A 17,137-nucleotide genomic window follows, 5' to 3' on the forward strand; every position below is an offset into this window, starting at 1 on the left:
TTAGGTTGGAACAAAGAAGTTAGTGTCTGTTGTCCGCTGGGGCTGGACGTTGAGGATGTTGGGGCGGAGCCCGCAAATCCCGGCTTCCCGGGTGGTGGTCTTTTAGGTGACATTGCAGTAATCAAAGCTCAGAGATGAAGATGTCAGTACAGAGGAGAAGCAACTGGGGAGGTGGATAGCCGAGAGAGATCGTGAGGCAGGGAGCCCAGGCAAATAGTGACCTAGGCAATGAAGCAATAAAGTCCTTTGTTCCAAGTTCAGGATAAAATGTAACACGAGACTTCTCTGAGTGCCACGGAGACAAAGACAAGATGCCAGCAATTTCTGTGGGTGGAGTCAAACTTCAAAGTACATGAAGACAACGGAAGTGTGCCATCTTGCCCTGCCAGCTCCGGGATCCAAAGGCAAAAGTTTTCAAAGTTTTCAAAAAAGAACAGATCATCACCTCATTTCACAATAGCAGTAAAGGAAATCTGTTGTTTGCTACGAGGGTGATTCCATTCCAAAGCTCCCCCCCTCCTCCTCTTCTGGGGGCAGGGAGCAAAACCGTTTCAAGCCGCTTGTCCAAGGGGGGGGGGAAATCCCCCTCCCTCCAATCACACTTCCCAGCCACAAGTTGAAAACCTTTCCAAAAAGCTGACAATCTTTTTATTTTCATTCAGTCATCAAAGGGAACGGGGGGAATCTCCATCTCACCGCACAGCAACTGCGTCCTTCGAATCCTGAGACGCCGCGGCGCCTCCCCTCTTGCCTCCCGGTGCCTAGGGCGATGCGGGGGCCCCCCCGGCCGCCACCGACACAGGGGATCCCCCGCTACGCCGCCCCCTCAGCAGGAGCCCCTCCAGGGCGTCCTGTGCCCCCCCCGATCAAAGGGGAGCCCACCAGGAGTGCGCGGGGCGAGCAAAGCCTGCCCGTCGCGTATCGCAGCTGGAACCGGAAGCCTGTATAATCACAATGTTGAGTGAGAGAATTGTCAATCCAATTGTGGTCAGTAAATGAGGACTACCTGTACTTACATTTTACCATTAATGATGAAATAATATTCCCATCTAGGTAAGAGATGCTATCAATGATAGTCAATTATAAGATATTTGCCATGAATCTTGAAAAGGTTTATTACTTCATCTTTGGTGGTAAATTAGGGACTTTTTAAGCAAACCTGTAACAGAAGCATGGTATAATATGCATTAGTCTTGCTCTCTTAAAACTGTGTCCTCACTATATTGAGTAGGAAGAATTTTGAAGAACTTTTTCTAAACAAGCTAAGATAAAACTTACTGTCTAGAACTTACTGTCTCTATGTAAGTATGCATATATACAATACAATACAATACAATACAATAGCAGAGTTGGAAGGGACCTTAGAGGTCTTCTAGTCCAACCCCCTGCCTAGGCAGGAAACCCTATACCATTTCAGACAAATGGCTATCCAACATCTTCTTAAAGACTTCCAGTGTTGGGGCATTCACAATTTCTGGAGGCAAGCTGTTCCACTGATTAATTGTTCTGTCATGAAATTTCTCCTCAGTTCTAAGTTGCTTCTCTCCTTGATTAGTTTCCACCCATTGCTTCTTGTTCTAACCTCAGGTGCCTTGGAAAATAGTTTGACTCCCTCTTCTTTGAGGCAACCCCTGAGATATTGGAACATTGCTATCACGTCTCACCTAGTCCTTCTTTCTATTAAACTAGACACACCCAGTTCCTGCAACCATTCTTCATATGTTTTAGTTTTCAGTCCCCTAATCATCTTTGTTGCTCTTCTCTGCACTCTTTCTAGTATAGTACATATGTACTGTGTTTCCCTAAAAATAAGACAGGGAACCCCGAAATAAGTGCTTGGCCTTATTTTCAGGGAGATCTTAATATTTTTGAGGTGCAGGAGGCGGCGAGCATGGTCACCTCATGGGTGTTGCTGTGTTGCAGTATTTTCAGGGAGGGCTTATTTTGGGGGAGGGCTTATTTTAGCACATGCACCAAAAGCCCGATTGGGCTTATTATCCGGGAAGGTCTTATTTTCAGGGAAACAATGTATGTATGTATATGTGTACACTATATGTATAATTGTTGTAAGCTTAATTATTCAGTAATAACATAGTGATTTTTAAAAAATGAAATAGTATTTTGCTAATACAGGTGAAACTGAAAAAATTAGAATATCTTGCAAAAGTTCATTTATTTCAGTAATGCAACTTAAAAGGTGAAACTAATATATGAGATAAGACTCATTAAATGCAAAGCGAGATAGTTCAAGCTGTGATTTGTCATCGATGATTATGGCTTACAGCTCATGAAAACCCCAAATCCACAATCTCAGAAAATTAGAATATTACATGCAATCAATAAAACAAGGATTGTACATAGAACAATATCGGACCTCTGAAAAGTATAAGCATGCATATGTACTCAGCACTTGGTTTGGGCCCCTTTTGCAGCAATTACTGCCTCAATGAGGCGTGGCATGGAAGCTATCAGCCTGTGGCACTGCTGAGGTGTTATGGATCACCAGGATGCTTCAATAGCAGCCTTCAGCTCTTCTACATTGTTCGGTCTCATGTCTCTCATCTTTCTCTTGGCAATGCCCCATAGATTCTCTATGGGGTTCAGGTCAAGTGAGTTTGCTAGCCAATGAAGCACAGTAATCCCACAGTCATTGAATCAGGTTTTGGCGCTTTTGGCAGTGTGGGCAGGTGCCAAATCCTGCTGGAAAATGACCGTTGGCTTACCTGAATGGTCTTTCTCTAGGCGCTGCGGGAGTGTCCAAGCACGGGTTAACTTCAGCTTGCTGCCCAAGGACTGAGTTTGAATTTCTTGTAGCTCCGCCTCTTGCTCTCCTCAGAGGCTCAGTTTTAAAAAATGAAGGAATAGTCCAAAAGACCTGTCAATGGCGATAGTCCGGATGTCCAATGGAAGGTACCCCGCAGCCCTTACACAGGGTGGCGTTGGACACTCCCGCAGCGCCTAGAGAAAGAACCATTCAGGTAAGCCAACGGTCATTCTCCTAGGCGCTGCTTGGAGTGTCCAAACATGGGACATGCCAAAGCTATGTTGTCCCAGGGAGGGAAGAATTGTCCACAGCCGCGGGGCTCACGACAACTCTCTGTAGAACTCTCCTCCCAAAGGCTGCCTCAGCCAAGGCGAAAGTGTCCAGTCTATAATTTTTGATAAAGGGCGACGGGCTCGACCACGTAGCGGCCCGACAGATGTCTTCAATGGATGCTTGGGTGGCCCATGCAGCCGAGATTGCGGCACTTCTTGTCGAATGGGCAGTGACACGAGGAGGAACCGGCCTGCCTTGATGTTCGTAGGCCAGCTGGATACATGCCCTTATCCAGCGCCCTATGGTGGAAGAGGTAACCTTCCTGCCCATGGTAGCAGGTTGAAATGACACAAAGAGTGCCTCTGTCTTGCGAAAGGGACCTGTCCTTTTCATGTAGATTCGCAGAGCGCAACGCACGTCCAGTTTATGCCACCCGCGTTCCCTGGGATGTCTGGGGCCTGGGCAAAAGTCCGGGAGGACAACCTCCTGCGATCTGTGAAAGACGCTGTTGACTTTAGGCACAAATGCCGGATCCAGCCGAAGGACCACTCTGTCGGAATGAATGACACAGAGATTGTCTCTGACTGAGAGGGCGGCCAGCTCAGAGATTCTATGTGCCGAGGTGATGGCAATGAGGAAGGCAGTCTTTAGAGTCAGGTGACGTAATCCAACTGCCCAAAGAGGCTCAAAGGGAGGCTCAGACAAAGAGCGCAACACCACAGACAAGTCCCAGGTTGGATACCTGTGGATGGTGGGAGGAGACAGGTTGGGGGCACCTTTAAGGAAACTGCGCACCTGCGGGTGTTTGCTGAGTGGCAGGTGGGAGTCCGTAGATAAGATGGTGGCCAAGGCGGCCGTCTGGCGCTTGAGGGTATTGGGCGCCAGGCCCTTGTCCAGGCCCTCCTGCAAAAAGTCAAGGACCTGAGGGACGGTGGCAGATGTGGCGACGACCTGATGTTGGAAGCACCAGCGAGAGAACGACGACCAAGTGGCCTCGTAGATTCTGACCGTTGAAGGGCACCTGGATGCCTGTATGGTACGGATGACCTTCTCCGAAAATGCGCTGAGCCTCAGGATGTCCCCTTCAAGTGTCATACGGCAAGTTGCAGCCACTGGGGCTCTGGATGTTGGACTGCCCCCTGGCTGAGGGATACCTGATCCTGAAGAATGCGCCAATGGTGTGACACTGAGAGGCTGATCAGGTCGGCGAACCATTACCTCCTCGGTCAATGAGGAGCTACCAGCAACACTTCTGTGTCCTCTGACAGAATCTTCCTGATGACCTGAGGAATCAGAGGGAGGGGAGGGAAGGCGTATAACAGGCCCGGAGGCCAGCGGGACCGAAGGGCATCTGTGCCTTCCGCTCCGGGGCACTGGAACCTCGTGAAGTACCTGGGTAGCTGGGCATTGGCCGGGGACGTGAAGAGGTCGACGACTGGAAGGTCGAACCTCTGTGACAGCTGACGAAACGTCGGGTAAAGATGCCACTCTGGATGGTGGTTCTGCTGAGCCACTCCGCCATCACGTTGTCCTCCCCCGAGATGTGGTCTGCTCGCAGGGACATCAGGTGTCTCTCCGCCCACCTTCCCAGGGCCTCCGCTTCTGTCATCAGGGCAAAGGATCTTGTGCCGCCCTGATGATTGATGTACGCCTTTGTGGTGATGTTGTCGGTCAGGATCAGCACGTCTCTGTTCTTGACCAGCCGGAGGAAATGGCGCAGAGCCAACCTGGCGGCCCGGAGCTCTAGCCAATTTATGTTGTGGGCGAGCTCCACTGGCGACCACCTGCCCTGGATTACCTGGTGTTGAAGGTGGGCGCCCCACCCAAAGAGACTGGCATCTGTTGTGATGACCAGGCGCTCCGGCTCCTTGAAGTAGCATCCCTTCAGGAAAGCGTCCGACTGCCACCATCGGAGGGAGCGAAGCACCTTTGGTGGTAGGCACACCACCCTCCTGGAGTTGCTGGCCTTGCGTCTCTGGAGCGGCAGCAGGAACCACTGGAGGTCCCGTGTGTGGAGACGTGCCCACGGGACCCCCGAGATGCAGGACACCAGTCTCCCCAGAAGTTGGGCTAGGGAGACGACCGACACTGACCCCGTGGAACGAATCTTCCTCACGAGAGATCTGATGTTGTCCACTCTCTCCTGTGTGAGGAAGACCTTGCAGGACTCGGAGTTGATGACTGTGCCGAGGTGCTGGATGCTGCAGGTCGGGTTCAGATGGCTTTTGGTGAGGTTGACAGAGAAACCGTGTTGTTGTAGTACACGGATGGTGGTGTCCAGATCTCTCTGGGCCTGCCCCCTGGACGACGAGTGGATGACAATGTCATCCAGGTAGCATTCCAGTCTCACCGGAATGGAGCGGAGATGTGCTGCGATGGCGGCCAGCAGTTTGGTGAAGGTGCACGGGGCTGACGAGAGTCCGAAGGGGAGGGCTCTGTACTGGAAGTGCTGGTTGGCAAACTGGAATCTCAGGAACCTGCGATGTGCCAGGTGGATTGGGACGTGCAGGTACGCCTCCTTCAGATCTATTGAGGTCAAGAGGTCGTTCTGCCTGACGCAGCCCAGGATGGTCTGAAGGGACTGCATCTTGAAGCATTTGTACTCCAGATGCGTATTGAGTCTCTTGAGATCCAATATTGCCCTCACTCCCCCCGATGACTTGGGGACTAGGAACAGGATGGAGTAAAAGCCTGTGCCTTCCTGACCTTCGGGCACCTTCTCTATAGCCGCTATCTCTAACAGATGGTCTATCTCCGCCCTCATGAGTTGGACTTTGGAGGGGGATTTGGGAATGGGGCAGCACACAAAGGTCCACCCGTGATGGACCATGTTCAGGATTCAGGTGTCCGTCGTGGTCTCCTCCCACTGAGCGGCATAGAGTTGGAGACGGCTGCCAATGGGAGGATCCCTGTAACGGTCACTTCTGTTTCCGAAAGGACTGATTGGAGTACCCCCCCCCCACGGAACGGTCTGCAGTAACCTTGCTGTTTATTCTTGTCCCTGTAGGATGATTTATCCTGGGGACGATCTTGGGACTGGGCATAAGGACGGCTGGTACCCCCTGAAGAGGTGGAGGGCTCTGAGCCACGAAAGGAGTTTCTTCGAAATGGCTGGCCCCTGCAGTCTGGTTTCTTTGTCATGGCGGGCAAGACCTTACGCTTGTCCTTGGACTCGATTAAGAATGAGTCCAAGGCCTCTCCAAATAGCTTGCCTCCCTTAAAGGGCGCGGAAGCGATCTTCCACTTCGCCTTCACGTCCGCCTGCCAGTGACGGAGCCACAGCAGGCGGCGTGAGGTTACGTTAGAGGCTAAGGCTCTGGAGGAGAATTTGGTAGCTGCGAGCGAGGCGTCGGCCGAATACTCAACGGCCGCTATTATTTTATTAACATCCTGCCTCGTCCTGGTGTCCCCCGCTGAGAGACCGGCCAGTAATTTGCGGAGCCAGAATAGGACTGCCCTGCCGAAATAAGAAGATGCAGTGGCCAGGTGGGTCTTGTGGGCAGCTGACTCCACCCTCTTATCCTCCGCTTTTAGGCCTTCCAGTAGGTCAGCCGGGAGAGCCGAGGTAGAGGTGAGGGATACAATCGGATCATCTACCTGAGGGAGTTTTAATAGCTCCTCGAGGGGGGCCTCCATGGTAAAGAGCTTTTTATCAGTTCCGCTGGGATTGGCCATGGAACCTGGTTGAGTCCATTGTTGCTGGATGATGTCCAGGAACAGTTGGGGGGCCGGAACTAAATCAATGGGAGGGGGAACTTCTTTAAAGAGTCCCGCGCCCGGATCTTGGGGCCCGATGGTGTCCTTGCCACCTTGGTCAGAGGTGGGTTTATCTGCCAGAGGGAGCCCCATTTGGGGGCCCGCGGCACGGGCCTTGGTCAGGATGGCTCTAAACATGGAGGGGTTGAAGAGACCAGAGGTGGAAGGGGCCTCTGGGGTGGGGTTTTCATCCTCTGAAAGGACAGGGGCCTCCTGCTCAACCTCCTCACAGTCAGACACCTCGCTGATGCCAGTGGGTGTAGGAGAGACCTCCCTAGCCAGAGGGGCCTGGGGTCTCACAGATCTGCCCTTGCTGGGAATAGCAGACATAAGGGGCAATTTGGAGACCAACTGCTGCATGCCATCAGAAATGCCCTGAGCGATAGTGCGCTCCACCACCCCCTGCATGGCCTTGGACAGGTGTGGTTCCTGCATCTGAAGGAAGGTTGGGCCAGCCTGGGAGGGGGGCAGGGAACCCTCCCCATCCAGGGAATCTGCCTCATCCAGGGAGTCCTCAACCAGGGAATGGCTGGGGGAACCAAGGGAGGCCCTAGAGGGATTGGGAGAAAACCCAAAATCTTCCTCAGCTGGCAAGGGAATGGATTCATCTTGCTGGAGGGAGGGGGCAGGAATTATTGCCCCTTCCTCCCTGTGTGGGGGTGCAGAAGGCTGCTGCTGCTGAGCCGACTGGGCCCTTTGGAACTGTTTTTCAAGAGCCTTTTGGTGCCTTTCAGCCATTTTCTCAGCGGCCTTGGAGGTCTTCTGAACCTTGGGGCGCTTCCCCTTGGCTGGGCACCCCACCCCATCACCTTTGGCAGCAGGGTTGGGCCTGCTGCGTTTGCTGGTGGTGGGACCAGCCTGAGGATCCACTTGCTTCTCCATCAGATCTTGGTGAAGGTCAGATGAGATGAGGCCTTCGTTGGTTTTGCTGTGCTCGAGGCCTGTAGAAGCTGAGGCAAGTGGGGCTGGTCTATGGAGCTGGCTAGAAGGCCGAGTGCCTGCAGATCTGCGCTGATAGGCAAGAGTGAATGGTCTGGTAAGACTCAAAAGAACCCTTGCAGCCACTTAGGAGACAGAGAGGAGGGGGAGCCCGTCAGGAGACCCAGAACAAGGCCCGAAGTTAAGGAGTCCTCTCAGCGGTGATCTGCTGTGAGAGCAGGCTGCGCAGCAAAGGCAAAAGCCTGGGAGAAAATCGCGCCAATTTTTGAAATTCAAAATGGCGGCCGCACACGCTTTTCGCGCTTGGAGCGACACCGGGGGAGAAATTGGAAGCCTAATGCCTCCCTGGGATCCCTAACTGCCTACCTGACCCCACCTTGGTCGTTGGCAGATTCCAAAAAAAACCCCAAGGAGCGGCTGCGATCGTGGAAAACGAAGGCAAGCCATGCTGCAGGCAGCCTGCCTCGCGCGTCTCAGTCTATTATTTAAAGCGACAGGAGGAAAAATAATAAACGCTAAGGATTTGTCTAACTATACTCAAAAAATCAAAAAAGGAGCTACACTATGCTATCTAGAGGGTCCAGTTTGCTGCAAAAGGACTGGAGCACCCCAAAAAGCGTCCTGTAGGGCGACTGAGTTTTTTAAAACTGAGCCTCTGAGGAGAGCAAGAGCCGCCTACAAGCTACAAGAAATTCAAACTCAGTCCTTGGGCAGCAAGCTGAAGTTAACCCGTGCTTGGACATTCCAAGCAGCGCCTAGGAGAATGAAGTCAGCATCCCCATAAAGCTCGTCTGCGGAAGGAAGCATGAAGTGCTTCAAAATCTCCTGGTAGACAGCTGCGTTGACCCTGGACTTAATGAAGCACAGTGGACCAACACCAGCAGATGACATGGCTCCCCAAATCAACACAGACTGTGGAAACTTCACACTGGACTTCAAACATATTGCAGTGTGTGCCTCTTCATTCTTCCTCCATACTCTGGGTCCTTGGTTTCCAAATGAGATGCAAAAGTTGCTCTCATCAGAAAAGAGGACTTTGAACCACTGAGCAACAGGTCTGTTTTTCTTTAGTCCAGGTAAGACGCTTCTGACATTGTTTGTTGTTCAGGAGTGGCTTGACAAGAGGAATATGACATTTGAAGCCCATGTCCAGGATCCGTCTGTATGTGGTGGCTCTTGATGCACTGACTCCAGCCTCAGTCCACTCATTGTGAAAGTCCCCAACACTTTTGAATGGCCTTTTCCTGACAATCCTCTCCAGGCTGCGGTCAATCCTGCTCCTTGTGCATCTTTTTCTTCCACACTTTTCCCTTCCACATAACTTTCTATTAATGTGTTCTGATACAGCACTTTGGGAACATCCAAATTCTTTTGCAATTATCTTTTGAGGCTTTCCCTCCTTATGGAGGATGTCAATGATGGTTTTCTGCACAACTGTTAGGTCAGCAGTCTTTCCCATGATTGTGATTCCTACTGAACCAGACTGAAAGATCATTTAAAGGCTCAGGAACCCTTTGCAGCTGTTATGGCTTAATTAGCTGATTAGAGTGGGACACTTTGAGCGTAGAATATTGCACCTTTTCACAATATTCTAATTTTCTGAGATTGTGGATTTTGGGTTTTCATGAGCTGTATGCCATAATCATCACAATTATGACAAATCATGGCTTGAACTATCTTGCTTTGCATGTAATGAGTCTATCTCATATATTAGTTTCACCTTTTAAGCTGCGTTACTGAAATAAATGAACTTTTGCATGATATTCTAATTTTTTGAGTTTCACCTGTAGGTGTATTATTATTCCACACTAGCTTACGCACACTTACACACTAGCTGGGAAATTCTGGGAGTTGAAGTTCAATTATATTTTAAACTTGCAAAAATTCAGAAATCTGCCAAATAATTAATATTTGAAACCACTTTGCATTATATATATAATTAGTTATCTAAAGCTCATGAGCTTTAGATAACTAATTAGTTAACTTTAGATAAAATTTAAGACCAATGGAACTGAAACTGGTGAAATTAAAATACTTTAGTTAAAGTAATGTTTGAATTATTGAATCATAATGTATCTTGATAATTTTTAGCCTGGCTAAATTCCCAATACTTCACAATATAATATCAAAACAGGGCATTCCACAAAGCACAGGATATCTGGTAATTGTACAAAAGTACCCTCCCACCCTTCACCACATTCTACAAAGGACAAATCCTCTTACATCTCTAATTTTTAGCTTAAAGGTTTAAAAAAGGAATAATTGTTACCTAGATACATTAGGCACAACAGCCTTTAGGTGATTAGGAAGCCCTGTGTATATTTCACTTCGGCTTCTGGAAAAACTATTGATAAGCACTTACATTTGCTGCTTTAGGAATAACAAGTATGGATTAAATTATATCAGTATAAAATGAGTGAAAGGAAATATGGTTTTTTTGATAGAATTTAAAATGTGTTTTTCAGTATCAGTTTGTACAATGGGAGGAAAGGAAACATATATACATATTAAAAAAAACATATTTAAAACTCTTTATTAGGAATTAAGAAGTCCTCTAACAAAATGCTGAGACAGTACTTGTCCAAAAATTTCATACTTCTTTATTTAATCTATAATTTCTTTTTTCATATTCTACTCTTTTAATTTATGATGTATAATGACATTTTTGTCCTCTGACTTTTTAATGATTCATCACTGGGTCTGAACTATCTGATTAATCTGTAACCAGAATCGCACAGCTTCAGTGCCGTTATGACAATCTTGTTAATCATACATTTTTTATGTCATAGATGGGGTTTCAGAATCGAATGCAAATATTGTACTTGACTTATTAATAGCTTAGTGCATTTCTTCTATATCTTCCTTATAGTATTTACAGTATCCCTTATTCTTTAAATCTTTCCTTTATGTTGAGGAGAAAATAACAAAAATGGGATATGATCTTTTCGTGCCATTGCTGTATGGCCATAACCATGACCATCACAAAATCTATTACTTATTATGTAATTAAACATAGAACTAAATACAGGAATCTAAAATAAAAACTAGCAATATTGTGATTTAGCATATCCATTTATTCTGTTGCCAAATCGGTGCTCCACGCAACTTTTAAAATGAGAAATTATTGAAATATTCTGAGAAATAGAAATATACTGACATAAAAATCTGTAGTTTTAGTACAGATTGAGACTTTAAAAACAGGACTACTATTTCTGATAAATAACATATATTCCATTCTCTCTCTTTGAATTTTATTATAGTACTAAAAGCTTATTTCTATTGTTTTAATGTCTAGGAACTATTGAAACGAAATTACATAATATTTCTTATAAAAAGTCTCTAAGCAGGAATAGATTCCCAAACAAATACATTATAGCAATAGCAATGATTAAAATAATAAATTTGAAGTCTGACTCAATTGAAGACGTTTATCTAATTTCAACCAGTATGACTTGCAAAAAATGTTGTTACCACTAGAGGAAGCTCTTGTATGAACAGAATGTCTTACTAAAGTTCCTTTAAATCAACCTCTTTAACTATATTATGATGTGCATTTCTATAGCTCAATTTGCAAACAATTTGGATCGTTTAAATAAGTAAAACAATTAAAGTGGCCCCAGCAAAATATGCTTTTTAAATATTGCTTTGGTATATTCTTGTGAAATTCTTAAATTGTACTATAATACAGGTGAATGAAGGAAAATATATTTGTCAGGATTAATACAGATAGCCTTTAACTTACAACCACAATTGAAAAATGGAACTTGGTAAGTGATGTAGTTTAGAATAGAATAGAATAGAATAGAATAGCAGAGTTGGAAGGGACCTTGGATGTCTTCTAGTCCAACCCCCTGCCTAGACAGGAAACCCTATACCCGGGATGGTGAACCTATGGCACGCATGCCACAGATGGCACACGGAGCCATTTGTCAGGGCAGGCGAGATGCTGCCCTATCAGCTGGGCAATGCACATGCGTGTGCTGGCCAACTGAGTTCACCCTTGTTTAAAGCCATTTGTCGCCCTCACCAGGCTCCAGAGGCTTTATAAGAGCCTGGGGAGGGCGAAAAGAGCATTGTGTTTGCATAATGTTTCATTCCAATATTGCATGATCACTTGCCCCAAGTGATTAACTTATATCTGAGCAATCTTTTTTACTGCAGTTGTTCAACAAATCATGTGGTTGTTAAGCAAATTCAGCTTGCCCCATTGCATTTCCTTGTCATTTCTTACGCTGCAGCTATTGAAAATGCATGAGGGTTACCAAGTGCCAAAATTTTTATCATGTGATAACAGAAATGCTCAATGGTTTATATCAGGGGTACTAACCCCTAGTCTGTAGACTGGCACTGGGCTGCAGCATTCCAGAAACAGGGCTATACAAACAAGCAAAGCCCCATCCGTGGGATGAATGCAGCATGGGAAACCACAACTCCTCTGGTCCGCAGAAAAATCTTTCTCCATGAAACTGGTCCATGGTGATCAAAGGTTTAGGGACCTGCCTTCGATACAAGGACTAATTTGACAAAGAAAAATATGACTTCAGAATCGAGTATTTTCTTTCTGATTTATAATATTTAATTTCTGATATCAAGTAAATCAAATAATCAGTAAAAAGCAAGTTAAGCAATATATGGGTTCATAAATGCATATGATTCTGCTCTGGATTTCAACACTATCATATAATACTCATAGTTCATGATATAGCATGACAGTACAGTGCAAACCCAGACATTGCAGTTGATTTAGTAAGCCATAATTTAGCAATACACGAGATAACATGAAATGATAACCAAATTATGCATTCAAAGGTACTGGGAACTACCAATGTTATTTCCAGTGATTATTCTGTTATTCAGACTATGTTTAAAAACTCTAATTGTTATTCTAAGCTGTTTTAGGTGAATAGGTACTTGATGAGTATAATTGTTTTGTTTATTTCTTTCATATGCCAGATGTTTAGTTTTTAATGAAACTAGAATTAGCCATGGAAAGAAGTACTAAAATATATTTAAAATGCATTTCTATAGCTGCTAGGGCTAAATGCAAATATCTTTATTTAACTAAACATATTTTTTTCAATGAAGTCAAGCTTTAAAATTCAAAATGGATTTCTTGATCAAGAATGATGACTCCAAATGAATGTAGTATATAGTTAATTGGACGTAAATTCATTGACATGTTGATTAAAGAAAAGAAACTCTATCCAATTTGACCTTAGATAGGTAAGCAAATTGCTTGTTTTATTTTATTTCTTGTATGATTGATCCATTTTTTTATCACATAGTTTACAAAATAGAAATTGTATATAACTAGGTGCTATAACAGTTTACAATCTATCTAAAAGGTGGATTGCACACAGTTGTTGTACTTCCATATTTGGAGATCTGTTCCCTGACTACAATACTGAGGATTATTATATATTTTTGACTCTTGCATTATATAATGATTTATGAGCCGTAGTGGCCCAGTGGTTAGAATGCAGTACTGCAAGTTACTCCTGCTGACTGTTGGCTGCAGTTCAATTATCATCAACTCAGGCTTGACTCAGCTTTCCATCCTTCCAAGGTGGGTAAAATGAGGACCCAGATTGTTGTGGGCAAGATGCTGGCTCTGTAGACTGCGTAGAGAGGGCTGTAAAGCACTGTGAAGAAGTATATAAGTGCTATTGCTATTCATATTGTGTTGTGATATTGGATTGCCTAAAATAAGAAAGATTCCTCAAAACCACTTCATGTACAGTAGCCATTTAACCTGATTGAATTTTAACTCAAAAATTGGATGGATTCCATAAGTTGTTTATATGACACAAATGAGACTACAGGGTATGCTTAGTACTGTCCTCCAATTCTACTTCTAATAGTAGAATTTCCTGTCTAATGCAGGTACACTTCTCTCTCTTATCCCCCCGCCCAATTACTTGCATAGGGATTATTCTTTATGCGATTTATGTTGTTTGTATTTTTTTTGTCATGGATTGCACCAGTGAGGCTAAAATCAATTTTGTTGTATACATTATGTACAATGACAATAAAGGCTATACTACAGGTGTGCTGAGGCTAGCATGTTGATCAGAGAATGGCAGAACCACCCAGGTTTATGTCTGCTAGAGGCATCAAAATTTATTCTATGGCTCTGGACAAGTCACTCTCTCACAACTAGAATAACTAGATATCTGGACAGGCAAAATAGTGCAGAAACAATTGGAAAGGGTACAAATGGGAGGGACTGCAGTAGAACACACTTCTTGACAAAATCACTACAAAAAACTGCAAAAAGAATACTTAGGTCTAAATGTACTGTATATGACATTACTTTTCCAGTATCAGAAAGACTAGGTTTTTTTAATCACAGCATTTTTCCAACAAATCTTTATTTTCAAGAACTGATGGTAGTGATAGTATAGAATCAACAACAACACTTTTCAAATTTCACCATTGAAACATGAATATATTACATATAATGACTCTTATGATCTACAACCTAAAGTGATCCTATATTTGAGGGGGTTGGATTGAAGCCCATGGAATTAGGAAATAAACAATGTAAAGCTAGGCAGTAGAGTCTGTTTTCTGAAGAGGGAAAGAAAGAAGACGATTTGCAGTTGTATAGTTAAACTTGTATAGTTACAATACACAAGTTTGAATGAGTACTATTGTGAAGACAGCCTTATTTTTTTAAAAAATACACAAAAAGCGGGATAATGGACAACATAAGGACAAAAATAGGATAGGTCCTCCTAGTGAATATCTGGTAACCCTATTCTCAGCTCAACTTCCATTTGGACAGTTGGTGAAGAGAGAAATAGTATGTAGGGTGTCTTACCTTGAGCTCTGAAAGGAAAGATATAGGTATGAATAAATACAGTAAGGCTTCCTAGACGCCTACTTCTTCCTGGAAATTGGTTATGGTTTTCTAATTCCTTGTATCTCTCTGTGTATGTACCTACATGTCTGAACGTGTCTATAATTGGGCAGGATTCTTGACTACAAATTATATGCAAGAATAAATATGGTTAATGCTTGGAAGCTCTGGGGTCCCTGTTTTTTTTTAAATAACCTAAATCTATTACAGTACCTAAATTGGCTGAAAAACGAGAAAAAATGATAAAAAGAAACAGAACAAAAAATCTAAACAGGAATTGTTTTAATACTTGGTTGAGAGACCACCAGATCTCATGGCTGCAGGCTATATTGGATTTTTTTTTTTTTTTGAAATCGCATAAGAAAATTACCTAGGAATCCTTGTGGGGCAGAAGTTGAGAAGATATTTATTTTTTCTATGTATACAGCCTTGCAATACGGGCTTGCAATTATGGCTATACGCAGAAACTGCATAGCAATAACCGTATTAGATATGTATATCTTTTATTCTCGCGGTGGATTTTCCGCGCGGGATACCGAAAAGCGGAATATCTTTGGGGTTCCTCAGACCTCTGCGTATGTTCGATGGATTTCTGCTGCTACGCCCTCATTGCAGATTTCCCAAAACAATGACTCGGGCAATAAAACCAGAGCCGTTCTCTATGAACCCTGGGCGCGAGGCGAAGCAGCAACCGCCGTAAGAATACTCCCTTCGTGCCGGGGACAGCGCTAGCCCCGCCCAAAGCCCATCCGAAGACCCCCGACCTACTTCGTTTTCTGCTTACCTGACGGGCAGCTTCCGTTACGGGAGAAGTCGCGAGCTGGTCCTCAGAAACGCATCCCCGTTTAAGGCCCGCCCTCTCGCCCTCCGGATTGGCTGGCGAGGCCGGTGCTCTGCGGTCTGTTATTGCTGCTGTGCCGCTGCTGCCGTTGCTGCAAGGAATTTTGTGGTCCCCCTTTGACTGCGTTCGGCGGCTGGGAGCCCATCCTTAAAGGAGGAGAGAGGTAAGAGGGCGGTTGAGCGACCGCCGCAGGACTCGGGGACTCGCTGCGTAAAAAGAAAGTTATCCATCTCCTCGCGAAGTGGCATCTAGGGCTGAAAAGAAGCGGTGGCTGCCGAATAACCCTCCCTCCCTCTCCTCTGGAACAAAGGCGCCGACAAGGCTGCTTTGCCCTCGCCTGAGAGATGGCGTCGTTCAACTTCGGGGGGCTCAACGCCGCTTCTCGGAGGAAGAGCATTTATGCCCGCAACGCAGCCGTTGAGAGACGGAATCTCATTACCGTCTGCAGGTAAGTTAGGCTCACTGTCTGGCTAGTTGCATAGTATTCATTAATGTGTGTGTTTGTGTGTGTGTGTGTGTGTACGTATATGTATATGTATATTCCTCTTTTTGGCCTTTTAGCTGTAAATAAAATGGATATATATATATATTCCCTGAAGTTTGCCTCTGGTGGAAAAAGGTAAGCAGGGCTGATCATAGTTCATTCTGTTGGAAGAAATGTCCGTCTGGGTTCAGTTCCAAGTGGAAAGAAGAAAGAAAGACACTGGAAACATGGAGGCTGCTTGGAAAGATGGTTTAATGGTGGACAGGACCACATGGGTTTTGCAGAGGTAACTTTGTAGGTCCATGATGGTGAACCTATGGTACGCAGAGCCTCTCTGGGCACGTGCGCCATCACCAGCTGCTCTTCTGGTTTCTGGCATGCGCATGCACACCAGCCAGCTAATTTTTGTGCATGCCAGAACCCAAAAACCCAATGACCAGTGCGACGGCCATCTGGTCTTTGGGTTTCCAGTGATCCAGTGCATGCAAAGACCAGCTGGCTGGTGCGCATGCGTGCGGCAGAAACCAGAAGAGCAGCTGGTGACGGCACACATGGTCATGCGCACTGGCCAACTGGTCTTCGAGTTTCTGGGGCTCCAGCAAGCACGTTCCGGTTTGACCACGGGAAAGGTTTTGCCATCACTGTTGTAGATTGTCTTGAGTCCCAGGCTCAAGGATGAATCTTGCTGGGTGATGATGTAATGAAGAGGGCTGTATTCTGAAAGGGTGTTGGGCAATTCCTATTATAGCTTAATGGCTTTGTCCTGATTTGGATCATGAGTGAGGGCTAATCCTATCATGTTCTGAGGGTGAAGGTCTTTTGTTTTGTAGATAAGGTGGCCCAGCCTTTTGTCTTATAGATAGGTTGACACCAAAATATCTACTGGGAGGCAAGGAGCTGAGGTTCTGAGTTTATGTCTTAAGAAACATGTTTCTCCCTTAGGGAAAATATTCTGCCTTTTTAATATTTCCTAGAATATTTCATTCTTCTAGAAGATGGTGGGTGCTAACTTCCTACAATACTTAAATGGTGTTGATGTGTGTGTTTGTATACACACAGACGCACACACCAATACTAATACTACAGTGAGGCAAAAAAGTATTTAGTTAGCCACCAATTGTGCAAGTTATCCCACTTAAAAAGATGATAGAGGCCTGTAATTGGCATCATAGGTAGACCTCAAATATGAGAGACAAAACGTAAAAAAAACCCCAAACA

General features: G+C 45.3%; 2 protein-coding genes across 6 annotated transcripts in view; one reads left to right on the forward strand and one right to left on the reverse strand.

Moving 5' to 3' along the window:
- ABCB1 (ATP binding cassette subfamily B member 1) overlaps window positions 1–15,477 on the reverse strand; it is a 73,716-nt gene extending 58,239 nt beyond the window's left edge. Inside the window, exon 1 of one of the 2 annotated variants that reach the window (XM_081969868.1) lies at window positions 15,379–15,477. The gene's annotated coding sequence lies outside the window, so the exon portion shown is untranslated. The remainder of the gene's footprint in view (window positions 1–15,378) is intronic. The other variant, XM_081969867.1, reaches the window with a different exon arrangement.
- RUNDC3B (RUN domain containing 3B) overlaps window positions 1–17,137 on the forward strand; it is an 80,795-nt gene that overhangs the window by 9,707 nt on the left and 53,951 nt on the right. For 3 of the 4 annotated variants that reach the window (XM_081969882.1, XM_081969884.1, XM_081969883.1), the window contains exons 1-2: window positions 15,465–15,598; window positions 15,746–15,883. The exons of the other annotated variant lie outside the window; for it this stretch is intronic. In XM_081969882.1, the coding sequence (XP_081826008.1) occupies window positions 15,780–15,883 (104 nt within the window). In that variant the 5' untranslated portion in view covers window positions 15,465–15,598; window positions 15,746–15,779. Of the gene's footprint in view, window positions 1–15,464; window positions 15,599–15,745; window positions 15,884–17,137 lie in introns of those variants that run through there. 4 annotated transcript variants of the gene reach the window in all.

The sequence above is a fragment of the Natrix helvetica genome (genome assembly GCF_964273705.1).
Source record: "Natrix helvetica genome assembly, chromosome: Z".
Classification (NCBI taxonomy): domain Eukaryota; kingdom Metazoa; phylum Chordata; class Lepidosauria; order Squamata; family Natricidae; genus Natrix; species Natrix helvetica.